Raw genomic sequence first — 26,610 nt, 5'->3', positions numbered from 1 at the left:
TAGCAGCGACCTCATGCGATTGATATTCGTGACATGCGCATTACAAACTGCAATCTGACCACAGAATCGGAAAAGAACGACAGCAAAGACAAGACCACAATGGGACAGCGCCGGGTGATTTCATCAAATTTATCAAAAATCTCTTACAAGACGTCCGACAGGTGTAGAAAAACGCAATCGATACGCATTTAAGGACTTATTCAAGTGGATCAGATACACACAGAACGAGCCGAACGACGAAAAGTCAATAGTTTTTCCTAAGGGAGGAAGTTTATTGTGGCGAAGGAAATATAATAGACCGGGTAGGCAGGGTGGGTCTGCGGAAAGCAGCCAGAGCGGGGTACAGTCAGAATACAAACTCACCCTCCCAGCCAGACATGGAGGAGTTCGGGTCAGCGTTGGAAAAGAATGTGACCGATTTAACGGTTATGGACGTGTATGACATAGCCGCGGTAGTGGGCCAAGAGTTTGAGAGGATCATTGATCAGTATGGCTGTGAGGCTCTGTCTAGGCTCATGCCCAAAGTAGTGCGGGTGCTGGAAATCGTGGAGGTGATGGTCAGTAGGAACAGCATCAGCCCGGAGACAGATGAGCTGAGGCTGGAGCTGGATAAACTACGGCTGGAGAGGATGGACCGGCTGGAGAAAGAGAAGAAACACAAGAAGGTTACAATGATCTTATACAGGATGAGATAAATCATAGGCCTGAGATTAATAATAGGGGTAGTTGTTACCAAATGTAGCCTAATTTAAAACAGTAGGCCTAATAATAGGCATAATAGCCTAATCATTTAAGGTGAAGATATGACAATACTGGTAACAAAAAATAGAAAAGAAAGAAAGAACACGAATAGAAAGAACAGAAAGAGAAGACAACTAATTTGCCATCATGAGAATAATGCAATTACATTGTTATAACAATAACTTTCAAAAGTGTACTAGGCATTTTGAATAGTTGGCCGATACTATATATTAATATAATTGAAAATCTAACCACTGATATACCCCCTCTAAAATATGAATCTGACATTAATGACAACTTGATTGACTGTGGATAGGCTACATTGTTACATTTCACTTATTGTATTGCTATGTGGGCAATCGTTGCACGACTGTACCTAACCATAAACATCAATGCCTTTCTTAAAATCAATACACAGAAGTATATATTTTTAAACCTGCATATTTAGCTAAAAGAAAACCAGGTTAGCAGGCAATATTAACCAGGTGAAATTGTGTCACTTCTCTTGCGTTCATTGCAGGGTATATGCAACAGTTTGCTCCCTCTGCTGTTTCCTGAAGTTCATGATCATCTCCTTTGTTTTTTTGACATTGAGTGAGAGGTTATTTTCCTGACACCACACTCCGAGGGCCCTCACCTCCTCCCTGTAGGCTGTCTGGTCGTTGTTGGTAACCAAGCCTACCACTGTAGTGTCGTCTGCAAACTTGATGATTGAGTTAGAGGCGTGCCTGGCCACGCAGTCATGGGTGAACAGGGAGTACAGGAAAGGGCTGAGAACGCACCCTTGTGGGGCCCCAGTGTTGAGGATCGGCGGGGTGGAGATGTTGTTTCCTACCTTCACCACCTGGGGGAGGCCCGTCAGAAATTCCAAGACACAGTTGCACAGGGCGGGGTTGAGACCCAGGGTCTTGAGCTTAGTGACGAGTTTGGAGGGTACTATGGTATTAAATGCTGAGCTGTAGTCAATGAACAGCATTCTTACATAGGTATTCCTCTTGTCCAGATGGGATAGGCCAGTGGGACCTATTGGGTCCAGACCTATTGGGGCGGTAAGCAAATTGGAGTGGGTATAGGGTATCAGGTATGGTAGAGACGATATGCTCCTTGACTCTCAAAGCACTTCGTGATGACAGAAGGGAGTGCAACGGTTACCTTAGCCATCATTGTTCCTGTTTCCAAGAAAGCTATCTTGAAGCATGTGGGGACAACAGACTGGGATAGGGATTGATTGAATATGTCCGTGAACACACCAGCCAGCTGGTCTGCGCATGCTCTGAAGACCCGGCTTGGGATGCCGTCCAGGCCGGCATCCTTGCGAGGGTTAACACGTTTAAATGTTTTGCTCACGTTGGCCACGGAGAAGGAGAGCCCACAGGCTTTGGTAGCAGGCCGTGTCAGTGGCACTGTATTGTCCTCAAAGCGAGCAAAGAAGTTGTTTAATTTGTCTGGGAGCAAGACGTTGATGTCCGCAACGGGGCTGGTTTTCTTTTTGTAATCTGTGATTGACTGTAGACCCTGCCACATAGGTCTTGTGTTTGAGCCGTTGAATTGCGACTCTACTTTGTCTCTATACTGATGCTTTGCTTGTTTGATTGCCTTGCGGAGGGAATAGCTGCACCGTTTGTATTCGGTCATGTTTCCAGTCGTTTTGCCATGATTAAAAGCGGTGGTTCGCACTTTCATTTTTGCGTGAATGCTGCCATCAATCCACGGTTTATGGTTAGGAAATGTTTTAATAGTCACAGAGGGTATGACATCTCTGATGCACTTGCTAATAAACTCGCTCACCGAGTCAGCGTATACATCAATGTTGTTGTCTGAGGCTATCTGGAACATATCTCAGTCCATGTGATCGAAGCAGTCCTGAAGAGTGGAATCCAATTGGTCAGACCAGCGTGGGACAGAACGGAGCACGGGCGTTTCCTGTTTTAGTTTCTGTCTATAGGCTGGGAGCAACAAAATGGATTCATGGTCAGATTTGCCGAAAGCAGGGCGGGGGAGGGCTTTGTATGCATCGCGGAAGTTAGAGTAGCAATGATCCAGAATGCTAGCAGCCCGTGTCGCACATTCAATATGCTGATAGAATTTAGGAAGTCTAGTTCTCAGGTTAGCTTTGTTAAAATCCCCGGTTATAATAAATGCAGCCTCAGGACGTATGTAAAGGCTGTATGTAAAGGCAGCCTCAGGATGTATGGTATCCAGTTTACATACAGTCAAGTGAAGTTCTTTCAGGGCAGACGAGGTATCTCTGTGTGTGTGTGTATGTATATGTTAACTCGGTGTGTGTGTGTGTGTGTGTAGGAGTTGGAGCTGGTAGAAGATGTATGGCGAGGGGAGGCCCAGGACCTGTTGTCTCAGATCGCTCAACTTCAGGAAGAGAACAAGAGTCTTCTCACTAACATGTCCATCAAAGATCCCATGAGTGAAGAGGACCTACAGAGGCACGAAGGTACTCAACCCTAAACCCCTCTCTACACCCTGGACTCTTAACCCACACATGCATTATTACTTTAAATGTTTATCTGGTACTGACTCAAAACTTAATAAGTCACATAAACTCCATTTAAGTTTTGATAACAAATGAACTTCTTTAAAATAGTTTTTAAAATCTGTGTTTTTACATGTACATTGATTGATTAATCGTATACTAAACTAATCCAATCATTTAGTTAGATTTTTTGCACCCATTACTGAAAATGTTGTTCCAGTTTATATGGCTTCGGTTGCCTGCTCACACGGCTCCTAAACATGTCAGTCATTATGAATGCAGGTTTCGGGTGAATAAACATTGAAACTGTTGGATATCCTAACTTCAGCTGGACACCAATAGGAATTACACATCACTTTGAAAGCCAATATAATGTGACTTGCACCTGGGGTTGCTTAATTCTGGTAAATTTTCCAAGTTTTCCAGAAATCACGGTTGGATTATTCCTGGAAATCCTTTGTGGGATTTAAAAAAAAATTCATATGGGAATTTCAATAAAGTTACCGGAATTTTGTAGGCCTGATGTGGCCTGTAAACCATGGGTTTCAGGCCACTGTCGTAGGGTAATGTAACGGTTGTCTTCGGTGGAAGAAGGAGAGGACCAAAGCACAGCGTGGTTAGTGATCATCTTGATTTAATAATAATCAAAAAACTGAACACTTCAAATTACAAAACAACAAAAGTGACAACCGAAACAATTCTATCTGGTGCAGACACACAAAGACTGAAAACAACCACCCACAAACCCCAACAGAAAACAGGCTACCTAAATATGGTTCCCAATCAGAGACAATGACTAACACCTGTCTCTGATTGAGAACCATATCAGCCAAACAAGAAACCCCACATAGAAACAGAAAACATAGACTGCCCACCCAACACACTAAAACAAAGAAAATACAAAAGAACTATGGTCAGAACGTGACAGGTAAAGCTTGGCCTCAGAGTAAGACTTTATGAGATATGAATGTATTGTTATGAGTTTAATTATAATGATAACATTCACCTAGGAACTCACAGTGACTATCAGTTTGAGTAATGACTACAAAATCATGTATTAAAAGATACAGTATATTAAATGCAACAGGTTTCCTCAAAGGTTTTTAGTAATGGGGCACATTGGGTTTACAGTGCACACACAATAACAATGTTGAAAGAATGTGGGTTACACATACATACTATACAAACACCCTCAGAACAGCTTCAATTTGTCAGGGCATAGACTCTACAAGGGGTCGAAAGCATTCCACGGGATGCTGGCCCATGCTGACTACAAAACATCCCACAGTTGTCCTTTGGGTGGTGTACCATTCTTGATACACACGGGAAACTGTTGAGTGGGAAAAACCCAGCAGCGTTGCAGTTCTTGACACACTCAAACAGGTGCACCTGACACCTACTACCATACCCTGTTCAAAGGCACTTAAATGTTTAGTCTTGTCCATTCACCATCTGAATGACACACATACACAATCAATGTCTCAATTGTCTCAAGGCTTAAAAATCCTTCTTTAACCTGTCTCCTCCCCTTCATCTACACTGATTGAAGTTAGTGGGATCGTAGCTTTCACCTGGATTCACTTGCTCAGTCTGTCATGGAAGTAGTAGGTGTTCCTAATGTTTTGAACACTCAATGTACACCGTCGCTCTCTCTCTCTCTCTCTCTCTCTCTCTCTCACACACACACACACACACACACACACACACACACACACACACACACACACACACACACACACACACACACACACACACACACACACACACACACACACACACACACACACACACACACACACACACACAAAGGAGGCCTTCTCTGTGTTTGAGGCTGAGCCAGTCTCATCACTGTGAGTGGCTCTGTTGTGATGTCACAGAGGGGATACAGTCCCCCTGACGCATGCGCACACACACACACACACACACGCACACACACACACACACACACACACACACACACACACACACACACACACACACACACACACACACACACACACACACACACACACACACACACACACACACACACATACAAGAAGACAGGCACAGAGACAGACCACCCTCAGTGTTCCTTACACCTGCTAGACACACACACACACTGCATAATCATGCTTCATGCACACGTAAGTCTCCGCAAAGTCCCCCCAGTCCCCTCTCCACCTGCTCAGTGAGTCCTGACTGAAGTTTAAAAGTCTTGCTTCCTCCATCGTTTATATTCAGGGCAGTGTCAGCCAGGGGTACGCAGTGTCTGTGTCAGAGAAATCAGGTGTGTGTGCTGTTTTCTATTTTAAACCTAGTCGGGCTCACAGACAGGAACTCCACTGCTGTGCTCATATTCACTTGATGTATTCTCCCACGCAGTTCAACATGTGTACACATAATACACACAGGATTTTCATGTTGTTCTATCTTGGCTCCTTTCTCCTGTGTCTTGGCTGCCAGGCCTTTATATTGTTCCTTTATACTTAACCCTCTCTGCTCTGCATCTCAGGTTGTCAGATCTGATGTTGATTTGTTGCGTTGCCAGGTATGTCGGAGCGGGAGCGTCAGGTGATGAAGAAGCTGAAGGAGGTAGTGGACAAGCAGAGAGACGAGATCCGAGCCAAAGACCGCGAGCTCACGCTCAAGAATGAGGACGTTGAGGCAGTAAGGGCGGCAGGATGGGTGCTTGCTTGGGGTAGAAGTTGTCCCTCCTTATACATAGACCTAGGATCAGCTAACCCTTCCCCAATTCTACCCTTAGCCATTAGGAGGGAGAACACAAAGCTGACCTGAAGTCAGTGGTCAGGGGTCAGGGACTCCTTGTAGGGTGTGGGGAATCTGTTTATTTATTCAAGTGTATTGATTTGATGGATCAATTAACTCTCTTCTCTTTCTCTGTTTCCCTCTTTATTACATCCTCCTGTACTTGTTCTCTCTCTGTGACCCACTCTCTGTTCTGCCTGTCCCCTAACTCTCTCTCACACTTCTTCTCATTTCTCCCCCCTCTATCTCTATCTCCACCCCATCCATCCATATCCCTGCATCTCCCTTCCCCTCCATCCCTTCACCTCTTTCCAGCTCCAGCAGCAGCAGTCTCGTCTGATGAAGATCAACCATGACCTGCGCCATAAGATCTCTGTGGTGGAAGCTCAAGGGAAAGCCCTCATCGAGCAGAAGGTTCCAAGTCCTTAGGATGTGTAATACATATTGTTTTACCAACTGTATTTGCAAAACAAAAGAGTTCAGAATTATTTTTAAAATTTATTATATTTGTATGTTTAAGGTGGAACTGGAGGCGGGAGCTCAGGCACGGTCACAGGAAATGGGAGCACTCCGGCAGGAAGTTACACGTTTAAGGGAGCGACTGCAAGGAGACATGCCCCCTCAGGGTCCAGAGGTGCCTCCTCCCCAGCTTCCATCCCCTGCACAGGTAATAACAACACCTGCTCAGGTCACACAAACCCAGCCAGGCACAGCTACACAGTAAACACTCACCTGCATATGTAACTATACAGTTTATACAGGCAGACATGCTCCCAGCAGACCCAGGTGCTACATTATAACCCTGGCAGCCTCTGGTAGAGTCACACGCAGTGTGCTGGTATTCTCTCTTCTTTCCACATCTATGAGAGTATCTTTGCAGCCTGAGTTCATTTATAGCAGTCTGACTCACAGCCTGTAGAGCCTGGCTGTAGCTAGTGAGTCAGGGAGCATGGAGTCTCTGCCTCATCGGAAAACATGACCTAGCTATCATATGAAGGGTTGGAGGTGGAGGGAGGGGGCCAGGACAGAAATAGCCATCCTCCCTTCTACCCCTCCACAGTCAGCCAACCAGCCAGCCAACCAGCCAACCAACCAGCCAACCAGAGGGATATAAAAGAGACAGAATGGCAGCCAGACAATTCAGGACAGCTAAAAGGGACCTGACAATGACCCGTATAGTCACCAAATGGGTTCACTGGTAGCCAAATTAAACACTGATTTTTCACAGACTTCATACAGCAAGTGTAACACGTACACTGAGTGGACAAAACATTATGAACACTTGCACTTTCCATGACACGGATGTCATTTATTAAATCACATTCAATCAGTGTAGATGAAGGGGAGGAGGCAGGTTAAAGAAGGACTGTTAAGCCAAGAGACAATTTAGACATGGATTGTGAATGTGTCACTCAGAGGGTGAATGGGCAAGACAAAGGATTGAAGTGCCTTTGAATATAGTATGGTAGTAGGTGTCAGGTGCACCGGTTTGTGTACCTCAAGAACTGCAACACTGCTTGGTTTTTCACGCTCAATAGTTTTCCATGTGTATCAAGGATGGTCCACCACCCAGAACATTAAGTCAACTTAACACAACTGTGGGAAGCATTGGAGTCAACATGGGCCAGCATCCCTGTGGAAAGCTTTCGACACCTTGTACAGTCCATGCTCTGACAAATTGAGGCTGTTCTGAGGTGCTGTGCAACTCAATATTTAGGAAGGTGTTCTTAATGTGTTGTACACTCATCACCCACAATACTCTGCAGTACGATTTATGTTTTCACTTTCCTTTTACAATGTCTGTAAGAATTTTCTAGAGAGATTTGATCTCAGTGAGACTAACCTGGATAAAAAAAAGGTACAATAACTCCCCTCCCCCTCCCCCCAGCCTGGTATTCCCTCCTCAGAGGCGGGGATTCAGGGTGTGGGCTGGCCCGAACCAGACAGACACTACCCCCCAGAGCTGCGGTTGGGGCGTTACGATCCCGCCCCGTGTCTCCCGTCCCTGGATGCTGATGAGGATGTAGAGGAAGAGGCAGTGTTGCTATGGGTAACACCGTAGTGCTAGCTAGCTAGCCGCCCCCAGAATGGTGTGTTTGTCGTGACCTCTAACCTTTGCACCGCCACGTTCCCCTAAACAGTGTTCTATAGATGCTGGTTTAGCTAGAGAACAGAGTGCTGCCTGGGTGACCGGTCAAGGACTGTGTTTTTGATCCAGCAAACCTTGGTAGTTCAGCATGTGAATAAGTGAACTCTTTTCCCAAACTAAACTTTACCACATAAGTGTGTGTTTGAGAGTAAGATGAAGAGTGAGGGATTGTGTATGGATACAGTATGTGTTGGAGTGTGCATATGCATACGTTACAGTCAGTGTGTGTGTCGGGGAAGGATATATACAGTATATACAGTGCCTTGCGAAAGTATTCGGCCCCCTTGAACTTTGCGACCTTTTGCGACCTTTTGCCACATTTCAGGCTTCAAACATAAAGATATAAAACTGTATTTTTTTTAGAAGAATCAACAACAAGTAGGACACAATCATGAAGTGGAACGACATTTATTGTAGAATAATAGTGAAGACATCAAAACTATGAAATAACACATATGGAATCATGTAGTAACTAAAAAGGTGTTAAACAAGTCTAAATATATTTTATATTTGAGATTCTTCAAAAGTAGCCACCCTTTGCCTTGATGACAGCTTTGCAAACTCTTGGCATTCTCTCAACCAGCTTCATGAGGTAGTCACCTGGAATGCTTTTCCAACAGTCTTGAAGTAATCCCACATATGCTGAGCACTTTTTGGCTGCTTTTATTTCACTCTGGTGTCCAACTCATCCCAAACCACCTCAATTGGGTTGAGGTTGGGTGATTGTGGAGGCCAGATCATCTGATGCAACATTTCGCCTTCTTGGTCAAATAGCACTTACACAGCCTAGAGGTGTGTTGGGTCATCGTCCTGTTGAAAAACAAATGATAGTCCCACTAAGAGCAAACCAGATGGAATGGCGTATCGCTGCAAAATGCTCTGGTTGCCATGCTGGTTAAGTGTACCTTGAATTCTAAATAAAGTGTGTCACCAGCAAAGCACCCCCACAACATCACACCTCATCCATGCTTCATGGTGGGAACCACACAAGGAGATCAGCCGTTCACATACTCTGCGTCTCACAAAGACACAGCTGTTGGAACCCAAAATCTCAAATTTGGACTCATCAGCCTAAAGGACAGATTTCCACCAGTCTAATGTCCATTGCTCGTGTTTCTTGGCCCAAGCAAGTCTCTTATTTCTATTGGTGTCCTTTAGTAGTGGGTTCTTTGTATCAATTTGACCACGAAGACCTGATTCACGCAGTCTCCTCTGAATAGTTGAGGATGAGATGTGTCTGTTACTTGAACTCTATGAAGCAATTATTTGGGCTTCAATCTGAGGTGCAGTTAACTCTAATTAATGAACGTATCCTCTGCAGCAGAGGCAACCGTAACTTCCTTTCCTGTGGCGGTCCTCATATTTCATCATAGCGCTTGATGGTTTTTGCGACTGCACTTGAAGAAACTTTCAAAGTTCTTGAAATATTCCGGATTGATTAACCTTCATGTCTTTAAAGTAATGAAGGGCTGTCGTTTCTCTTTGCTTATTTGAGTTGTTCTTGTCATAATATGGACTTGGTATTTTACCAAATAGGGCTATCTTCTGTATACCAATTCCACAAATTATCTTTTAACAAGGCACACCTGTTAATTGACATGCATTCTAGGTGACTACCTCATGAAGCTGGTTGAGCAAAGCTGTCATCAAGGCAAAGGGTGGCTACTTTAAAGAATCTCAAATATATTTTGTTTGTTTAATACTTTTTTGGTTACTACATGATTCCATATGTGTTATTTCATAGTTTTGAGGTCTTCACTATTATTCTACAATATAGAAAATAGTAAAAATAAAGAAAACCATTGAATGAGCAGGTGTGTCCAAACTTTTGCCAGCTATTGTACATGCACAGTGTGTATGTGGGAGTGTGTGTGTGCTCCTGGCTGCAGTTCTACTACCCCAGTTTGAAATGTTGATTTAGATGGCACAGAGCATGTGTGAATTAAGTGTCCCTCTACCAACTATGTCAGTGTGTGTGTGTGTGTGTGTGTGTGTGTGTGTGTGTGTGTGTGTGTGTGTGTGTGTGTGTGTGTGTGTGTGTGTGTGTGTGTGTGTGTGTGTGTGTGTGTGTGTGTGAGATAACTGGGTCAGACTGTACCACTGCAGCTTTCGCATCTAAACATAGACTGCACTGGCAACCCATGGACTAGTTTAGTCCCTTTCCTTTCATCTGCAATGGCAAAGTATGTAGTTGGCACCAACAGAACTTAGAGCATGAGAACGTTAGTTTAGCCAGTCATGATAATAGCATGACTGGTTGTTCATGCCTCTTTTTTTCACGCTTCATTTTCTACACAGTGACTTGCTAAAAGACTGTTTGCTGCATGACTGACCTCTGTTGGTTGCAAGCAATGAGTTTGTCTGAAGCTCAGTATCTGAGGTAAGGAAGGAAGGCAGGAAGGAGAGAAGGGTGCATTGCCTTAGTATTGTAACAGGGCCCAGGGTCTGACCTACAGTTCTCTTCCTGTGCCACCAGGAGGCGATGTGTGATCAGGACACACCTGCTCTGTTTCAACATTTTACCAAGGTATCCCTCCTTTCTTCTATTCCTTCCTTTCCTTTCCTGCGCTCCTCTCTTCCTTTCATCATCCCATGGTGTAATATGGCTGTCCCCCACTAGGAGGCACTATGTGATGAGGAGGTGGACGGCCTGGACCAGAAGGATCCCAACAGGCCCCGGTTCACACTACAGGAGCTGAGAGACGTTCTGCATGAGAGGAACGAGCTCAAGTCCAAAGTGTTCGTGCTGCAGGAGGAGGTCGCCTACTACAAAAGGCAGCCATCTTTATTTTTACCATACAAACAGAACATGTTTAGAAAAACATAAACAATCAGATGAGATTATCGCAGTTTGTCAGGTTTAATTTAAGAAGTTAAAAGTGAACAATATTGACAATGCTGATGATGATGGTAGTGGAGTGATGACTGTTCTTCCTCTCTCCAGTGAAGAGGTGGAGGATAAGACCGGGCCTCCCACTCCTTCCCCATCCCCCGAACAGCTGAGGACACGGCCCCGACACAACGCACAGCCTGAGTCAGGAATCAAACGCCTGTACGTACCAATCACACAGATACACTGGATACCTTTAATATATCGCATTTATGATGCGTACGTGCATTTATCTCCTGGTCAACTAAATCAGCATGTGTGGTTTAAAGTAACCACCATCTGGCAACAACACCAGTAACATGGCTACATCTCACAGCAGAAGAATATAAATGAAATGGGCTGTGGTTGATGTGGTCCCTCTTCCCTCTCCCTCTATCTCTCTCTCTCCGCTTGCCTCTTTGTGAATGTCTGTGTGTGTATGTGCTTGTGCGGGTATACGTGTGTGTGTATTTATACCTGTGTATGTGTGTGTGTGTACCTCTGTGTGACAGGATCTTCACAGCCATAATGCCGATGGTGGCGGCTGGGTTGATTCCAGATGACCCCACTTTACAGCCAATCAGACGTCTCATATCCCTTGTACGACCCCTGTCATTGGTTGGCCTCTGTGTCACACTCACTGTCTTAGCTAACACCCCCCCATCCAATGCTTTTATTCGTGTGGCCAGGAGTTTTTTCTTACCTTGTGATCTAACCAGTAAAAACTCTGGGCCCTGTTTATCGGACCTGCATGGACCCTCCCACCCCATGTAGGTGTTTGTATTCTGATTGGCTGATTGTAGGGATATCTAAATCACTGTCCAGTGTGAAGATGGTAGATCATTAGAATCAGCCAATCAGAATAGGATGTTTATTCACTCCCGTTTCCAATTCACTAACAGATTTGTATAAAACTTTTGCTATTGCTCTGCTCCTGTTGCTTTGTGCTCTAACCCAGATGCACTTTCAGTCTCCACTCATAACTCACTAGGTAGAAATCACAGGAGGTTGGTGGCACCTTAAATGGGGAGGACGGGCTCGTGGTAATGGCTGAAGCAGAATAGGTGAAATGGCAGCAAATACATCAAACACATGAGCCATTCCATTAGTTCCTTTCCTGCCATTATTATGAGCCGTCCTCCCCTCAGCAGCCTCTACTGATAGAAATGCATCTCACTTCTATGTATTTTAACAGTTATAACCAGTACTCTAAATAATATGTCTGGAGAACATAAAGGAACAATGACGCTGAGTAGTGAAGTCCACTTTTTTGTCTCTATTTTTCTCTGTCCTTCTCGACTCTTCCCTCCTCTCTTCCTCCTCTGTTCTTCCTTGTTTCCTCTTCTCTCCCAGGTTTAGCTTCTTCTCTCGTGACAAGAGGCGGAACTCCCAGCGGAATGCACAGTTTGATGACAGCTTCATCTCGTGGGCGGGGAATGATGAGGTGTACACAGAACAGGCCCAGGAGGCTTTGCAGCACATGTAGTGATTGGACAGCGTTTGATGATGTCACTCAGAACTCTTTCCCTGTTACGTTGCAATGCACTTAAAGGCATCGTAAAGGTTAGCTTATTGCACAGTACACACACCTACAGCTCAGCACAGACATCCTACTTCTGAAATACATACTGACACTGAAATACCATCAGCTCTAAGTAACAGAGTCATTCACCCAGCATCCAGAGTAGTGAAACCTAACCATCCTGGCTTTGGCAGTAAAATCCTTGCCTTGCCTTGGGACTGTGCTTAGTGTGCCTGCTGCAGCACAATGGGATTGTATGACATTTTTGCTTCTAAGTGACAGGAATCACAGAAGGTTGAGGTTGAAGAGGAGCCTTTCTTTATCCCAAAGTGAAACCCACCAGAATTGATGGATGCTCAGAGCGGTTCCCTTTGTGTTAGAACAGGCAGGGATACACTAGGCGTGTGAGAGATACACAGTCAGGCTTGTGGAACGAGGTGACAGGAGAGCGAGATAGAGGAACCACACAAGACACTCCAGATAGAGAATCATGGGACACAGAAGAAGAAAGAAGAGGGTTCAATCCAGTAAAAAAACCTTGAAGACAAGTGGGCATGTTTTTTTAAATTATTCAAATAATGGTGGCAGTGCTGACCCAGATGTAGTAGGCTCGGAACCATCTTTATACTCCCTTGGCCCTGAGCTAGACTAGTCATGTCCTTAGAGGCAGCTAAGGCACTATGGCTAGGCACTCCTCACCAGCTAAAAAGTGTGTGAACAGATGTGGTGGTTTTTTTACAGATCGACCTTGCACATAAATTAATACGTTACTGGGTGTTGAGATGGGATTGCCCAATTTAAAGAAAATGTTATGGGTTTATATTTTTCCAATGGTGAATGAAGCACAGAAGGTTGTAGTTTTACAATGTCTTATGGAAAGACAGTATTTTTGTTTTGGAATTATTTGACTAGATGCTGCTTGCTGCTGCTTTTTGTTTTCAGGACTAGCCAAGTGGTGTACATATGAAGCAAGAGAGACAAAAATATGCAAGTTTGGCTAACTGTATTTGATATATACATGTACATTTTGAATGGGCGCCATGTTGGAACCAAATGTGACAACACAAACTAAAAAGAGAATGCAAATTTGAACGTCGTTGTGGAATATTTGGTTTAAACATGGATGACAGTTTGCCAAACTCTGTGCTGTGGCCGCAAGATGGTTTGTGAGAAGTAAAATGGTTAGTGTGGATGAGGGAGGTTCTTGATAATGAGTAGTCCTGACTTCAGCAGTCAGGCAGACATAACGCCTCAGCCTCACTATGCTAAGAGATCATTAATACTATTACTATGACTGGACAACTTCTCAATCGTTTATTTTATGATGCAAGACACTTAATCAAGGCGCAAAACTAGGCCAACACTTATTTGTGACAAAAGGGATTGATAGTCGAGAAAGGTTGTATCTTGTCTGGTGGCAACATCTACACCAAAATGTACACAAAGGGGAAATAAATACAGAATCTATCCAAACAAGGGAAGATGAGGGAAGATGTCAATATATGCAAGACATCCTTCTTTTGCAACAAACTTTATGGACCCGCTTCACACCAAGTAGATTTCTATTGGAAGGATTTTAAATATGATAAATGTCTCAGTTTTCATACAGCTTGTTGCCTTTTTTTCAGACATGCAAACTCAATAAATATGGTGATCCCCAGAATGTTTCATGTATTATGTCAACTTTCTTCAAAATCAGACTGTAAAACAAACTTTATTCACTGCATAAAGAACAACAGGTAGATAATAACACCCTGCTGAGCCAGGCCAGCAGAAGGTTACAGATGTCCACACCATCCAGGTGAGAAAAAAAAGACCAATGTAGTCCACACGTTTTTGTATTACTTGCTCCACCTCACTCTCCACCCATGCATCCTTTCAGATGTCAGAGGAACCACTGAGTTTCATCTCCTGTCTCTGTGTCTGAACTTATCATCCCTGTGTCTTCTGTCATCCCTCTCTCTCCTGTCAACCCGCTCTCTCGTTGACTCCCGCTCTCTCGTCGACTCCCGCTCATAACTCCTATCCCTCCTCTCTCGGTGGTACTCCCTTTCTACACCCCTCTCTCTCCCTCTGTCTCGGTCATCTCTCCTCCCCTTACTCCCCCAATCAGTCTCTCTCTCACGGCTCAGGGACCCATCTCTGTAGCGCTCCTCCCTCTCTCCTCCTCTCTCACACTCTCTGCTACCACCACCCCATTCCTGGTTCATGGTGACAGGAAGGTTGATGGGTTTGCGGAAGGGTCTGTCCTTCCCACCAAACCGCAGCTGACCAGACTCCTTCTTGCCCCCCTGCCCTCCGCCCAGCCGACGAGGTACCCATCCCTTCAGGGTCCTCTCCTGCTCGAAGTCCACAAACAACTCACTTTGGTCCACCACTAGTTTGTTGGCGTCTCGCCTCGCCCTGACCACGGACCTCTCCTCTTTGTATTCAACGAAGGCATAGCCTTTAGAGAACCCAGTCACTATGTCCCTCACCAGGCGCAGCCGGCGGATATCCCCGTAATTGGAAAACACTTCATTCAGCTTCTCCTCCGTTGTTTGAGGGTTTAAGCGGGCCACGAATAGAGTGAGGAGCGGGTCCCCCACCACGGCTTTGTTGGGTTTGTAGCGGGCGACCATGGCTCTCCAGACGGCCCGGTCATGGGGCTCCACGTCTGTGCCATCGATGCTGCCCGCCTTGAGAGGGTCGTAGACTTTTGCCACTGGACTCCAGTCGTTCATAACTCTCTTTCTCTGACACTAAACAATGTGGCTGAAAAAAACAAATAGTTTAAAAAACTGTACATAAAATGTACATTTGTTTGCAACATAGCTACTGATCATTTTTGTGTGGGTCATTACTTACAAGACGTCGCTGCAAGTTGGACACCAGTCGGAATCTAAATAATTGTGCATCACTCAAAACAGTCCGTGTAGGAAATGTTTTAATTCAGTACGTTCCGGTAAGAAATGTGTCTCAGTAAGGCCAGCTTTCTTCTTCTTCGATATCATGGCGGTCCGCAAACAAACGTTTAAAGTACATGCTGCCACCTACTGTGCTGAAATGTACGATCAGTCATGATCTGCCCAATTCTGTACTTCCATGAAAAATATACAAGTAAAAACAAAATAAATCGCTACTAACTTCTACCACAACCTCAAAATTCTCTGACATTGAAACTAAGGAATCCTATATATACTTTTCCCAGCAAAACTTTCTCAAACCTCAGCATCACTGATAAGCTTTTACTTATTTGACCCGCTTTCCTACCGATCAACCTTTTGGCCTTCGTCACTTTGCCTCCCTTAACATTTTCTTTAATATCATCTGTGGACATAGATATTGGGACCACCGTGACGACTCACCTCAACCTAGCATAAGCTCCAGGTACATTGCTTTTAATCTTCCCATTAAGCTTTTCCATTTGCAGGAGATTCCCTTGCTGAGCCTTGCTCCAACAAAATATTATCAACCTACCATTTCTAATGAACTGGGCTCTCTTTCTATACGGCATTAGTTAGACGGATAGGTTGTAAATGAGTCCATGTGACCTCATCAAACCATTCACTCGGACACATTACTCTTTTGTCCTACCTTGACCTTTTTGCTTTCTACACTAGACTCTCCACTGCTTTCTGTATGATCCCTCTTCTTCCTTTCTTTCCACTAGACCATTCAGATCCTTGACCCTCATCCTCCCGCTCCATTTCATCAGCACGGTCATCCATATTGATCGCACTCCAGCACAGCCGTTGCTTCTCCAACCTTTTCTCGATTTCTTCCATTTTGTCCACAATTCTCGCCATTTCCCTTCCCGACCATCGCAGAACTTCTCTTGGTGACACCTATGAACAAGCCCACCCCGTAAAGCCAGTCCTTCTATAGACGTTGTTTTTAAATAGAAACAGGTGTTACTGTGCCTTTAAACCGTGTATTTATTTATAAAACCTTTTATATCAATGTGTTTCAGGGAAGGACAACCTCATGCAATCATCACATCAAATAACAGAGGTGATCTGTCTGATGCTCTCAGGACAGTAGTAATACAAGTAATAAAATAGAGAAAAAATATATACTTTGCATAAAACATGTTTATTCAACAATGCCTCCACCCCAGCATACATATTTATTTAAATACTTCCTTGTGGAGCATTTGTTTGTGGACATTTTTACAGTTGTGTGTTAAGATCGGTATAGATTTGTTCAAGTTCATAAAACAACTCTACTTAACATGGCATAAAATTTACATTTCAAATATTGTAAGTTCCAATGGTTGGAATCATATTCCAGTTTTTGGAAACATTTCAAGAGGGCTCATAAGTTTGCATCTCATATTTCTGCATCAATCAGAAAGGGCTCTGACACCATAAATATAATTATTGCTGACCAACTAACTACTATACAACCGATTATGAAAAACTTTGTATAAAAATGCATTACACTAAACTACAACCTGCATGCCGTGGAAGCACTGGTCTACCAGTAATACAAAATATACAAAAAGAAATGTGCTGGAAAAAAACTAGCATGTTTCATATAGACGGATAAATATATTAAAAAGTATTGATGTCAGCAAAAATTTAGAAGATGTATCTGGATCTAAATGTGTTTAAGTCACTGTAACCTAACCCATCCTCGAAACTGCCTCCTCCTAGGTTGTGCGCACACACACGCCCATTCCCCTCTCTGAAAAAAATGTGCTAACACATTCTGTTGCTAAGGCAATTTTTACATAAAAAAAAACTATCTATTAAGAAACCATGGTGTTGTTAGCATTCTTCTTCGAACTGTCTCCATCAATGTTTAAGCCAGGGGTGGGATGCGATGGAAGATTTGCTGCGGTCGCCGTAGTCGTAGAGCAGCTCCTCGCCCTCATCGACGTCTCGCGATGCCACCAGGATGAGGTGAGGTATCCCGTTGATATCATGGAGTTTGGTTTGACAGTTGCCGTTCTTACTGTGGTTGATCAGACGACCCATGCGACCCGTTTCTTTCGTAGCGTCCACACTAGAGGGAGAAGCAATTGAAAGAACACTGATATTAAGTTAATCTAACATGTTGGTTATGGTTGAAAAGATATTGTATCATGAAACTAAAACAAAGACTGCATTAGAGCTGCAAACATTGAGAACACTGAAATTGCTTTGCGGCTATGCCAGAGATACCACACACATAAAAGAGGAAGTGTTTTGACCTACCAGTAGGTTTTGCAGATATACTGAAAGTAGTACATGTAGCAGCCGGTGGTAGGGTTGAGAGCGTATTCGGCCTCCTTTGTTTTGGCATCGGTGATCTGCAGCAGGTCTCCATGGTACTCCACTACATACTGGCCCTTCTGGAAACACTGGGTGGCAAACACTCCTCGACCCTTCCCATCAATATGCTGCACCTGAACCAGATATATTTCACTCAGATATTGGAATACAATATAGTCCAAAAGTCAAGCTAAAGAAAATGACAAGCTACAAAAAGGTAACAAAGCATTTCTAATTAATCAGGGGAGGGACATAGTGTGTGAGATGCATTTCATGTCTGCAAATAAACATGCCAGTCTGATAGTGAAGTTTCAAAAGCTGTGATCAATGAGTGTACCTCCATTCCTTCCTCGACCCCATTTATGATCAGATCATCGATGTGTTTCTTTTGTTCACACTATGAGAAGACAAGCACAGAGGACATGTAATGATCACTATGTCATAAGACTAATTGAAGAACACAAGTCCTTATAGTTGCTAATGCCATTATAGTCAATTTCATCTTATACATTTTATGAACCTTTTCCATTTAGGAAGAACAAAGTTACACTGCAAACATAAAAAGGTCAGCTTTGTTTGATATTTTGTTTGGTCAAAATATACCAAATCCTTGTTGATAAATAAACAACCAAAAAGCCCTCAAACCAGTGTTTCCTCTGAAAATCAGCTGGCGGGTGGCCTGAACACATTCTTTCAACCCGGGGGTTGGGTTGCGGTTCACAACAATTACATTGTGGGTCGAAAACATTTGAACACTTTAAAAACCCGGGAGCTTGTTGTGTTGCAAATTCCATTCTGTGAGCGGCGAGGCAGACATACAGTGCATTCGAAAAGTATTCAGACCCCTTCCACTTTTCCACATTTTATTACGTTACAGCCTAATTCTAAAATGGCTAAATGACTGCAGCAGAAACACTGCATCAAACAACTTAATGGCATGCAGGTGATGTGCGCAAACACAGACACGCTAAATTGTCATTGCGATCCTGGTTGATATGTTGGTTTTTGTTTGATTGATCAAACATTTTATAAACGCGCGTAAATAAATTACATTAACAGAAATTATTAAATTAATATCCATGACTTTCCCAAAACTTTTCAGATTTGATAATTTTTCAGGGTTGGAAAATGCAATTTTAAAATTCCATGACTTTTCCTGACCTTATGAACCCTGAGTGACTGACAAAACAGAATGATGGGTCTTCAAACAACTAGGTTCTCATTCCACACTAGCTTTGTTTATCTTTCAATACGCTGTACAAGACACTGCTTAATAACAACAGCATGATATTGGTCAATATTTTAGTGGTACAAGGTAATACATGCCCTTTACTCTCACCTTCAGCTCTGATCTGCTTTTCCTGGAGCTTCTCCTTATAGGATAGTAGTCTGTTACTTTGCGGTTTTGGGAATTTCCGCTCTCTGCCCTGGAAAGGAAACGTATGAACTGACATTAACAATCAATACCATTTTTAAATCTACGGGTACATATGAGCCATGACCACATTCTTGTGAAAGTGAACAAACAGAAGCACAATGTGTCCAACAGAAGCACAATGTGTCCAACAGAAGCACAATGTGTCCAACAGAAGCACAATGTGTCCAACAGAAGCACAATGTGTCCAACAGAAGCACAATGTGTCCAACAGAAACATATATGGGTGCTAGCCTGTTTCTACTTCAGCAAATCTGTAACTTTTTTGCCAAACAGGTTTTGACAAATTGATTCTGTTTGGCAAGTCAACAATGTAGGCGTTGTTGGAAGCAGAAAAACACAAGTACTCAAGCTTCCACTACCTCAAGTTCAGTTTAGTGTACTCCAGATAGGTACACATGGGAAAAGTGCCAACTATGTGCAGTTCACCAGTCTCAATCCAAATACACCCTTTTACTTAATGATCTACATGCTCCAGATTAGTGCATGCATTTATGACATCCCAAGGTATGATAACACCAGATTTGTTTTGATGATATCCAGTGGTAGCTTACATTCTAAGTGTTGACTTCTTTCCTTTGGCCTTGCGTCGGATGTCCCTCCTTTGGTTGGCGAGGTGAACGGTGGTGCTGTTGGCGAGGAGGGTGTGGGTGATGTTACTGGGGGCAGGAGGGGAGGAGTGCTCGGATGGGGCGTGGAGGCAGGAGACTGGGGAGAAGTGGAGAAGCTGCTGGGGGGCCTGGTGCTCTTCTGTCCTGTAGGGCCGCTGGCTGTGGCTCTCCTCACGATCCGCCAGCTTCAGGACGAATGCCGCCTCAGAGTTCAGTTTCCTGGCTACTGGGTGGGGAAAGCAGAGAGGAAAGTCTGCTTACGAACACCAATGTAAAATGTAAAATGAGGAGAGGAAACGACTTTAAACTGTTAAGATGCTGCTCAGACCAAATCCCCCAGCTCCTTCTTACTTGTGATGAGAAGATGTGACTTATAAAGGAGGGCTGAAGGGATGGATCCTGATGAAGCCTCATAACAAACCTTTTAAGTTTACCTACTCGGCATTCACAATGCAAATAAAAGTCTCTACACTGAATTTACACATCTAGGCCTTTTCAATTATATACAATACGCTGATCAAACACTTGCAACTTGAGTGGATTAAGCTAATTGATCAAGAATTTACATTGATCTAGTCCTTTTCAATTCTATACAATACATTGATCAAACACTTGCAACTTGAGTGGATTAATCAACAGGCTCTGTTGCACACTTAACAAGATAACTGATCAAGCAGAACTGCATAATGGAAAGAGTAGGACGTGAATGCACTGCAGTAGTTAAATGATCAGGCTACTACACACCGTCACCTTGTCTCTGTGCATCATTCTGTATAGAGCAGCGTCCTGTGTACTTTCCCTCCTGTATGAGTTTGATGGTCATCTCATCAAGGGCAGGTGATTTGGACTTGCTGTGGTTCTGGTTTCGGAGAGTGATGGAGTGGCTGTTTAGTAACATGTCCTGTCAAAGAAAGAGGTGGACGCCATCAATTATTTGTTGTGTTGTGTATGCGACTGTCAAATCAAAGTTTATTGGTTGTGTACACAAATTTGCAGATGTTATCACAGGTGCAGTACAATGCTTGTGTTTCTGTGCAGTAATATCTAGCAATACACACATAATACAAAAATAAATTAAGAAATATCAGAACAGGGCCTCCCGAGTGGTGGAGCAGACTGAAGGCACTGCATCGCGGCATCACTACAGCCTGGGGCTTGATCCCAGGCTGAGTTATAACCGGACGTGACCGGGAGTCCCATAGAGCGGCGCACAATTGGGCCAGCGCTGTCCGGATTAGGGGAGGGTTTCTTCTGACACAATTGGTGCGGTTGGCTTCCTGGTTAAGCGAGTGGGGGTTAAGAAGCGCGGTTTGGCAGGTCATCTTTCAGAGGACACATGACTTGACCTTCGCATCTCCCAAGCATGTTGGGGAGTTTGCAGCGATGAGACAAGATTGTAATATCACAAAATTGTGGAGAAAAAGGGAGCAAATTTACAAAGCAATTTAAAAAAATAATAATATCAAAATGAACAATAACATTAAGAACACCTGCTCTTTCCATGACAGACTGACCAGGTGAAAGCTTTGATCCCTTATTGACGTCACCTGCTAAATCCACTTCAATCAGTGTACATGAAGGAGAGGAGACAGGTTAAAGGATTTAAGCCTTTGGACATGGGATTGTGTATGTGCACCATTCAGAGTGTGAATGGGCAAGTCAAAATATTTAATTAAGTGTTTTTGAACAGGGTATAATAGTAGGTGCCAGGCGCACCGGTTTGAGTGTGTCAAGAACTGCAAATGCTGCTGGGTTTTTCACACTCAACCATTTACTGTGTGTATCAAGAATGGTCCACCACCCAACTTGACACAACTGTTGGAAGTATTGGATTCAACATGGGCCAGCATCCGTGAGGAATGCTTCAACACCTTGTAGAGTCCATACCCAACAAATTGAGGCTGTTCTGAGGGCAAAAGGGGTGCAACTCAATATTAGTAAGGTGTTCCTAATTATTTGTACACTCAATTGTGTGTGTGTGTGTGTGTGTGTGTGTGTGTGTGTATACAGTATATTAATAGAACGTGTGTACAGCTGTGGTTATGTAGGATGAGCCTTGACTAGAATACATTATATAGATAGAGTGGGTAAAAGTATGTAAACATGTTGTAAAGTGACCAATCAGTTGTAAAGTGACAAATCAGACAAGCTGATTTCTCAGTCTCAGTCACAGTTTTGATGCACCTATACGGGCTCCATAGTTGTTAGCTGAATCCCTTCATTTATCACGTTAAATTGTGACACGGCTGTTTTCGAGAACATGCCAAACGTGACTGGATAATTCAGCTACAAATGCCTATTGCCCACTGAAAGCGACTAACTTTTAATTTCGACCATTCGCTAATTCAACCGATAGAGTAGCTAGCTAGTGCCGGGTTAGAGAGGATAACATATACAGCTAGATTAGCTGGCTAACCATGCTAGCTACAGCCAACGTACCCCGTTCATTTCTGTCTTATTTTGTTTTTTGTCTTTTTATGCGAAAGGCTTTCGGTCCACTCTTCTGTTGCAGTAAAAAAAATATCCAACAGCCACGGCGTCACACAACTGTCATCTCTCCTCTGCCTTTGTACACTCTCCTCCGTCTCCACAAAGGATACTTTTTTGTATGTTTTGCTTTGAAATTATTCAGCCCATATAATTTCCACGGTTCCTTCCCTCCGCCATCTTTTATTGTAACTCATTCTCTCGAGGGTCCATGTGAACATTTGTGACTGTATTTATAACGTAAGGTCAGCAGGAGGCGCTGTCTGACAGTGTTTCGGGGATTTGGCTTCCGAGAGCTTTCACACAAAGCATTTGATTTTATTAATCAACATGAATCATTATCATCAATCATCATTAAAAAATCTAAAGAGCGTTAAACCAAGGCCTTATACATTTTAAAGGGTTAATAAATTATGTTATGATAAACTGTAAGGTCTCCTCATCAGGAGACCTCTGTGTGTGTGTTAAAACCTGTTTTGAGTGTTGTGACCTTCAGACACTATCAGAAGGCGTAGACATTCAGACTCCTCCTGTCTGGATCCCACTGTGGTTATCTGGTTTTATGAGAACACAAGGCTGCCACAGACCTGATGAAAATAGCCACCTGTCTGAAGATGCTTACACTCGTTCATCTTGTCATGACCCTATCTATACTTGCGATGAAAGGTCAAGTTTCGGTTAAACCCACTTCTGAGTTTTCACTTGCTGATGAGATGGTTCCTGCTGTCAGGGGAGGTTAGATTTATTAAAATGTTGTTGCCAGGGAAAGTTACGTAAGGGGGATTTGGGAGGCTGTATGAGTTACAGGATGTCTTAGACATTTTGCAGAACTTGGGGAGAAAATATAATATACTGTTATACTGCATTCTTTACCAACTTCTACCTGCAAATGATATTACTGAAGGAGTATTTTTTAATACGTAAACAAAGAGTCTATGTTTCCTTTCCATTACTAATGTATGTTTGATACTTATGTAACCCTGATCATTCGTTGAAGAAAATAATCGTTTACAGAATCTGAATATTCTGACTAAACTGTGCAAATGCTCTTTCTCAATTAAATTAAATTAAATTTTTAGGGCTTTATTGGCATAGGAAATATATGTTTACATTGACAAAGCAAGTGAAATAGATCATAAACAATAGTGAAGTAAACCAAAAAACGTACAGTAAACATTACACTTAAAAAAGTTCCAGAAGAATATTCATTTCAAATGTCATATTATGTATATCAGCAGTGTTGTAATGATGTGCAAATAGTTAAAGAACAAAAGGGAAAATAAATAAACATAAATATAGGTTGTATTTACAATGGCGTTTGTTCTACACTGGTTGCCCTTTAATTGTGGCAACAGGTCACAAATCTTGCTGCTGTGATGGCACACTGTGGTATTTCACCCAATAGATATGTGATTTTATCTCAATTTGATTTCGAATTCTTTGTGTGTCTGTGTAATCCGAGGGAAATATGTGTCTCTATTATGGTCATACATTTGGCAGGAGGTTAGGAAGTGCAGCTCAGTTTCCACCTCATTTTGTGGGCAGTGTGCACATAGCCTGTCTTCTCTTGAGAGCCAGGTCTGTACATAGTCAAATTCATAGTCATATCTCTCTCTTGCTCTCTGTAGTTTTGTGTTCAGGTGTGTCATGTTTTGTTTGTGGCTTTTATATTTTGTTTTCATGTTTTGTTTGTAAGCAAACTTTTCAGACCGCCTTTTTCAAAATCTTTTACAGCATTTTTTTTACTTAAAAGGCATTACATTTCATGATTGTGTAAAATATTATTTTATTATGAATCATATAAATTTATCTGTTTATTATTGCTGCTAGTAAGAGCATGAATTGAAAAGCCTGAGGGGTCCCCATCTGAGTCTGGTTCCTCTCAAGGTTTGTACTTTCCAGGGAGATTTTCCTTGCTTTGTGCTGCTGCTTTGGGATCTCTCTCGCTCTCTCTCTCTCTCTCATGATTTGAAATCATGACACACAGACCTCTAATAAAGACCGGCTAGCGTTTTAATGTGATTATTTATATATATATATTTGACCTTACCAACATGGGCGTTCCAAATGACATATGTTGCAAAATGTGTGCTAAACGTCACTTCCTCCAAAGACACGTGGTCACGTGACATGGTTTTAGCGCTCGGTTTCTGGACTGTGAGGTTTAAAAAATTATGCTTGAAATGCCAACATTATTTTCTTTATCGATTGAGGATCGCCAACGGGCGCCCCGCGGCCATTTGGAAATACTTTTTTGTCGACGGAGCAGAAAGAATTCTCGACTGAAAATTCCAGCGCTCGGGTTAAACGTCACGTGACCAACCCGCGACTGGCTGCTTGGTAAAGATGGCGGAAGGTGGTTAGAAAACAGAGGAGCGAAGAGGGTAATATCCCGGTTAAGGCAGCGATTAACGGAACGCCCGTTCACTGATATGTGAGTGTTGTTACCAGGCACAAATGTCTGAAAAAGGTTGAGGATTTCCCGAGGATCACAGTAAAAGTGAGGCAGTGACGTGTTGCTTTCGTGAAATTGAAGTTTGGTGTCTTCTTTCAATTCATGCCAGTTACCTTTAGCTGTTAGCTAGCTACTGTACAGTAAGTTAGACGCTATCTTTAGTAACTGTGACTGAACATAACACAAAACATCTTAGTTTGATATTAGCTAGGTAACTTGAGCTAACTAACTTTGGGTAGCTAAATACTCTTGTAACAGTACTAGTAGCAGCTAGCGAACTGTTTATTGTTATTGTAGATACATTAGCTATGGCTAATAATGCTAGCGACTGCGTTATATGGGGGTTATCTTTTAGTAACGTTACATTGATTTGCTGAGTGTAGTTAAATTCATAGGGGTTAGCCAGCTAACTAGGTTATTCAGCAAGCTAGCTAACAGCCAAGCTAACGTTAGTTATGTTGCATGCAAACAAATGTTTCCCACAGAAACAGTTGCATATCGATGTTTGTTGATACGATAGTAACTTTGCTTATAAATTATGTGGCCAGTTACTATAACGTTAACTGTTATTAATGATCAATTTAGTTGGAAGCATGCTAGCTAGTTAACTAACGTGAGTTAGCTGATATTGCCACACAGTGAGTACGAATATTGTAATGCTGTTCACTTTTTTTAGAGGGTGTGTGGTTTCCTAGCTGGCCTATTCATAATTTGACTGTCTTTGCTTAATAAACTGTTTAGAATACGTTGTTCGATTTGACATTAGCGAGCAACCACGTCACACCAGGAAGTTGAGACTAGGGAGTCGGTCAGTGCAAACACGTGCCGGGGTCTGAGTCACTTTGTAACCAGGCAAGTTCTCAAGATCATACTCCTGAATCTACACATTGCATTTAAGTGTGTACACACAGAATATTATTGCGGTCTACCTTGACAGCAACAACCAACACTGTACTTTATTGGTGCACAGCTAGTCACTAGGTAGCGGAGTGAAGTTCTCTGGTCTGATGGTTTTATTAACTGTTAGATAAATAAGGTTTACACAGTCAGTGATCACACCCCTGCCACATGGTGCTGTGCATTAGATGGTCCTAATGTCTGTGAGAAATATGTTGCTAATTATTTATGAAAATTGTTGATTGAAAACTCCCAACCTTTACTCGGTGTGGTTTGAATTATTTTCTTTGCTCTATAATGCTTCTATTTCCCTGTGTGAAATAGTGTGTTGTAGCAGGGTGTGCTACAGATAGTAAACTGTTAAATCCAAGGTGTCAGAGTCCAATGTACAAAAGTCTTAACTAAAGATGGTTGTTTTGGTCAGATCACTAGCACTGGATAGAGGCCTTGTCCTACCTGTCCTCCGCGGATGTCACTCACCAGTTTGTTGCTGTTTGCAGATGATGGATCCTGGACAGGATTTGCTCCTAGCAGCCCTGAGCGAGAGCGGAATCTGCCCTAACGACCTGTTTGACTTTGACCCTCAGGATGCTGCAATGCCCTCTCCCACCCCACAGGTAGGTGAAACTGAGGGAGGCATCTTCCCAGTAGTCCAAAGTGTCTTTTTAGCTAGAGCTGTGACGGTCATTGATCAGCCAAATGACCACTGGCACTGTTATAACCATTTGACTAGCTTATTTTATTTTCATCCATCTTCATACATAACTGTTGGTTACACAGTATTTGTGCCACCTCTACTTCTAGTTCTTCTGAATGAAAAGCACTATATAGTAGAGGTTGACCGATTCATCAGAATGGCCGATTAATTAGGGCCGATTCCAAGTTTTCATAACAATCGGAAATCTGTATTTTTGGGCGCCAATTTCCAATTTTTTTACACCTTTTATTTAACTAGGCAAGTCAGTTAAGAA

The 26,610-nt window shown here is 42.9% G+C and overlaps 4 protein-coding genes across 11 annotated transcripts in view; 2 read left to right on the top strand and 2 right to left on the bottom strand.

The window, feature by feature from the left end:
• Positions 1-53: 53 nt before the first annotated feature.
• On the top strand, positions 54-14,184 carry LOC135548240 (RILP-like protein 1). Of its 3 annotated transcripts, XM_064977622.1 has the most exons (10): positions 54-665; positions 3,043-3,190; positions 5,760-5,878; positions 6,293-6,391; positions 6,498-6,644; positions 10,603-10,653; positions 10,747-10,901; positions 11,071-11,178; positions 11,508-11,595; positions 12,349-12,430. In XM_064977622.1, the coding sequence occupies exons 1-10, from the start codon at positions 378-380 to the stop codon at positions 12,352-12,354; spliced, it is 1,209 nt and encodes a 402-aa protein (XP_064833694.1). In that variant the 5' UTR covers positions 54-377; the 3' UTR covers positions 12,355-12,430. The 3 variants fall into 3 exon arrangements, with proteins under 3 accessions (XP_064833694.1, XP_064833693.1, XP_064833696.1); XM_064977621.1 differs by lacking the exon at positions 11,508-11,595 and having other exon boundaries at positions 12,349-14,184; XM_064977624.1 differs by lacking the exons at positions 10,603-10,653; positions 11,508-11,595 and having other exon boundaries at positions 12,349-14,184.
• Positions 14,185-14,212: 28 nt separating this feature from the next.
• On the bottom strand, positions 14,213-15,754 carry snrnp35 (small nuclear ribonucleoprotein 35 (U11/U12)). Its single transcript, XM_064977625.1, has 2 exons — positions 15,365-15,754; positions 14,213-15,271 (listed from the first exon to the last, which is right to left on the bottom strand). The coding sequence occupies exon 2, from the start codon at positions 15,238-15,240 to the stop codon at positions 14,422-14,424; it is 819 nt and encodes a 272-aa protein (XP_064833697.1). The 5' UTR covers positions 15,241-15,271; positions 15,365-15,754; the 3' UTR covers positions 14,213-14,421.
• An 818-nt stretch (positions 15,755-16,572) lies between these two features.
• Positions 16,573-22,488, bottom strand: LOC135548238 (N-lysine methyltransferase KMT5A-A-like). 4 transcript variants are annotated; one of them, XM_064977617.1, is made up of 7 exons: positions 22,240-22,488; positions 20,545-20,701; positions 19,744-20,026; positions 19,094-19,181; positions 18,092-18,151; positions 17,698-17,888; positions 16,573-17,506 (listed from the first exon to the last, which is right to left on the bottom strand). In XM_064977617.1, the coding sequence occupies exons 1-7, from the start codon at positions 22,246-22,248 to the stop codon at positions 17,296-17,298; spliced, it is 999 nt and encodes a 332-aa protein (XP_064833689.1). In that variant the 5' UTR covers positions 22,249-22,488; the 3' UTR covers positions 16,573-17,295. The 4 variants fall into 4 exon arrangements, with proteins under 4 accessions (XP_064833689.1, XP_064833690.1, XP_064833691.1 ...); XM_064977618.1 differs by having other exon boundaries at positions 19,744-20,023; XM_064977619.1 differs by having other exon boundaries at positions 20,551-20,701.
• A 1,917-nt stretch (positions 22,489-24,405) lies between these two features.
• LOC135548237 (protein strawberry notch homolog 1-like) overlaps positions 24,406-26,610 on the top strand; it is a 32,917-nt gene continuing 30,712 nt past the window's right edge. Inside the window, exons 1-2 of one of the 3 annotated variants that reach the window (XM_064977616.1) lie at positions 24,406-24,671; positions 26,140-26,256. In XM_064977616.1, coding sequence (XP_064833688.1) covers positions 26,140-26,256 — 117 coding nt within the window. In that variant the 5' untranslated portion in view covers positions 24,406-24,671. Of the gene's footprint in view, positions 24,788-26,139; positions 26,257-26,610 lie in introns of all 3 variants that reach the window. The other 2 variants (XM_064977614.1, XM_064977615.1) reach the window with 2 other exon arrangements.

This window comes from Oncorhynchus masou, chromosome 11 (genome assembly GCF_036934945.1).
Source record: "Oncorhynchus masou masou isolate Uvic2021 chromosome 11, UVic_Omas_1.1, whole genome shotgun sequence".
Lineage (NCBI taxonomy): Eukaryota > Metazoa > Chordata > Actinopteri > Salmoniformes > Salmonidae > Oncorhynchus > Oncorhynchus masou.
The sequence above is the reverse complement of the archived record's forward strand: the minus strand, read 5'-3'. Positions and strand labels throughout refer to the sequence as shown.

What these genes read in the sequence shown, in the direction of transcription:
- LOC135548240 (XM_064977621.1), top strand. Translation starts at nt 378, where the DNA reads ATGGAGGAGTTCGGGTCAGCGTTGGAAAAGAATGTGACCGATTTAACG. An exon ending in GGACCTACAGAGGCACGAAG is followed by an intron (nt 3,191 to 5,759) that starts GTACTCAACCCT and finishes TTGCGTTGCCAG; the next exon opens with GTATGTCGGAGCGGGAGCGT. An exon ending in GAGTCAGGAATCAAACGCCT is followed by an intron (nt 11,179 to 12,348) that starts GTACGTACCAAT and finishes CTTCTCTCCCAG; the next exon opens with GTTTAGCTTCTTCTCTCGTG.
- snrnp35 (XM_064977625.1), bottom strand. Translation starts at nt 15,240, where the DNA reads ATGAACGACTGGAGTCCAGTGGCAAAAGTCTACGACCCTCTCAAGGCG.
- LOC135548238 (XM_064977617.1), bottom strand. An exon ending in GGGTCGAGGAAGGAATGGAG is followed by an intron (nt 17,889 to 18,091) that starts GTACACTCATTG and finishes TATCTGGTTCAG; the next exon opens with GTGCAGCATATTGATGGGAA. An exon ending in TATATCTGCAAAACCTACTG is followed by an intron (nt 17,507 to 17,697) that starts GTAGGTCAAAAC and finishes TTCTCCCTCTAG; the next exon opens with TGTGGACGCTACGAAAGAAA.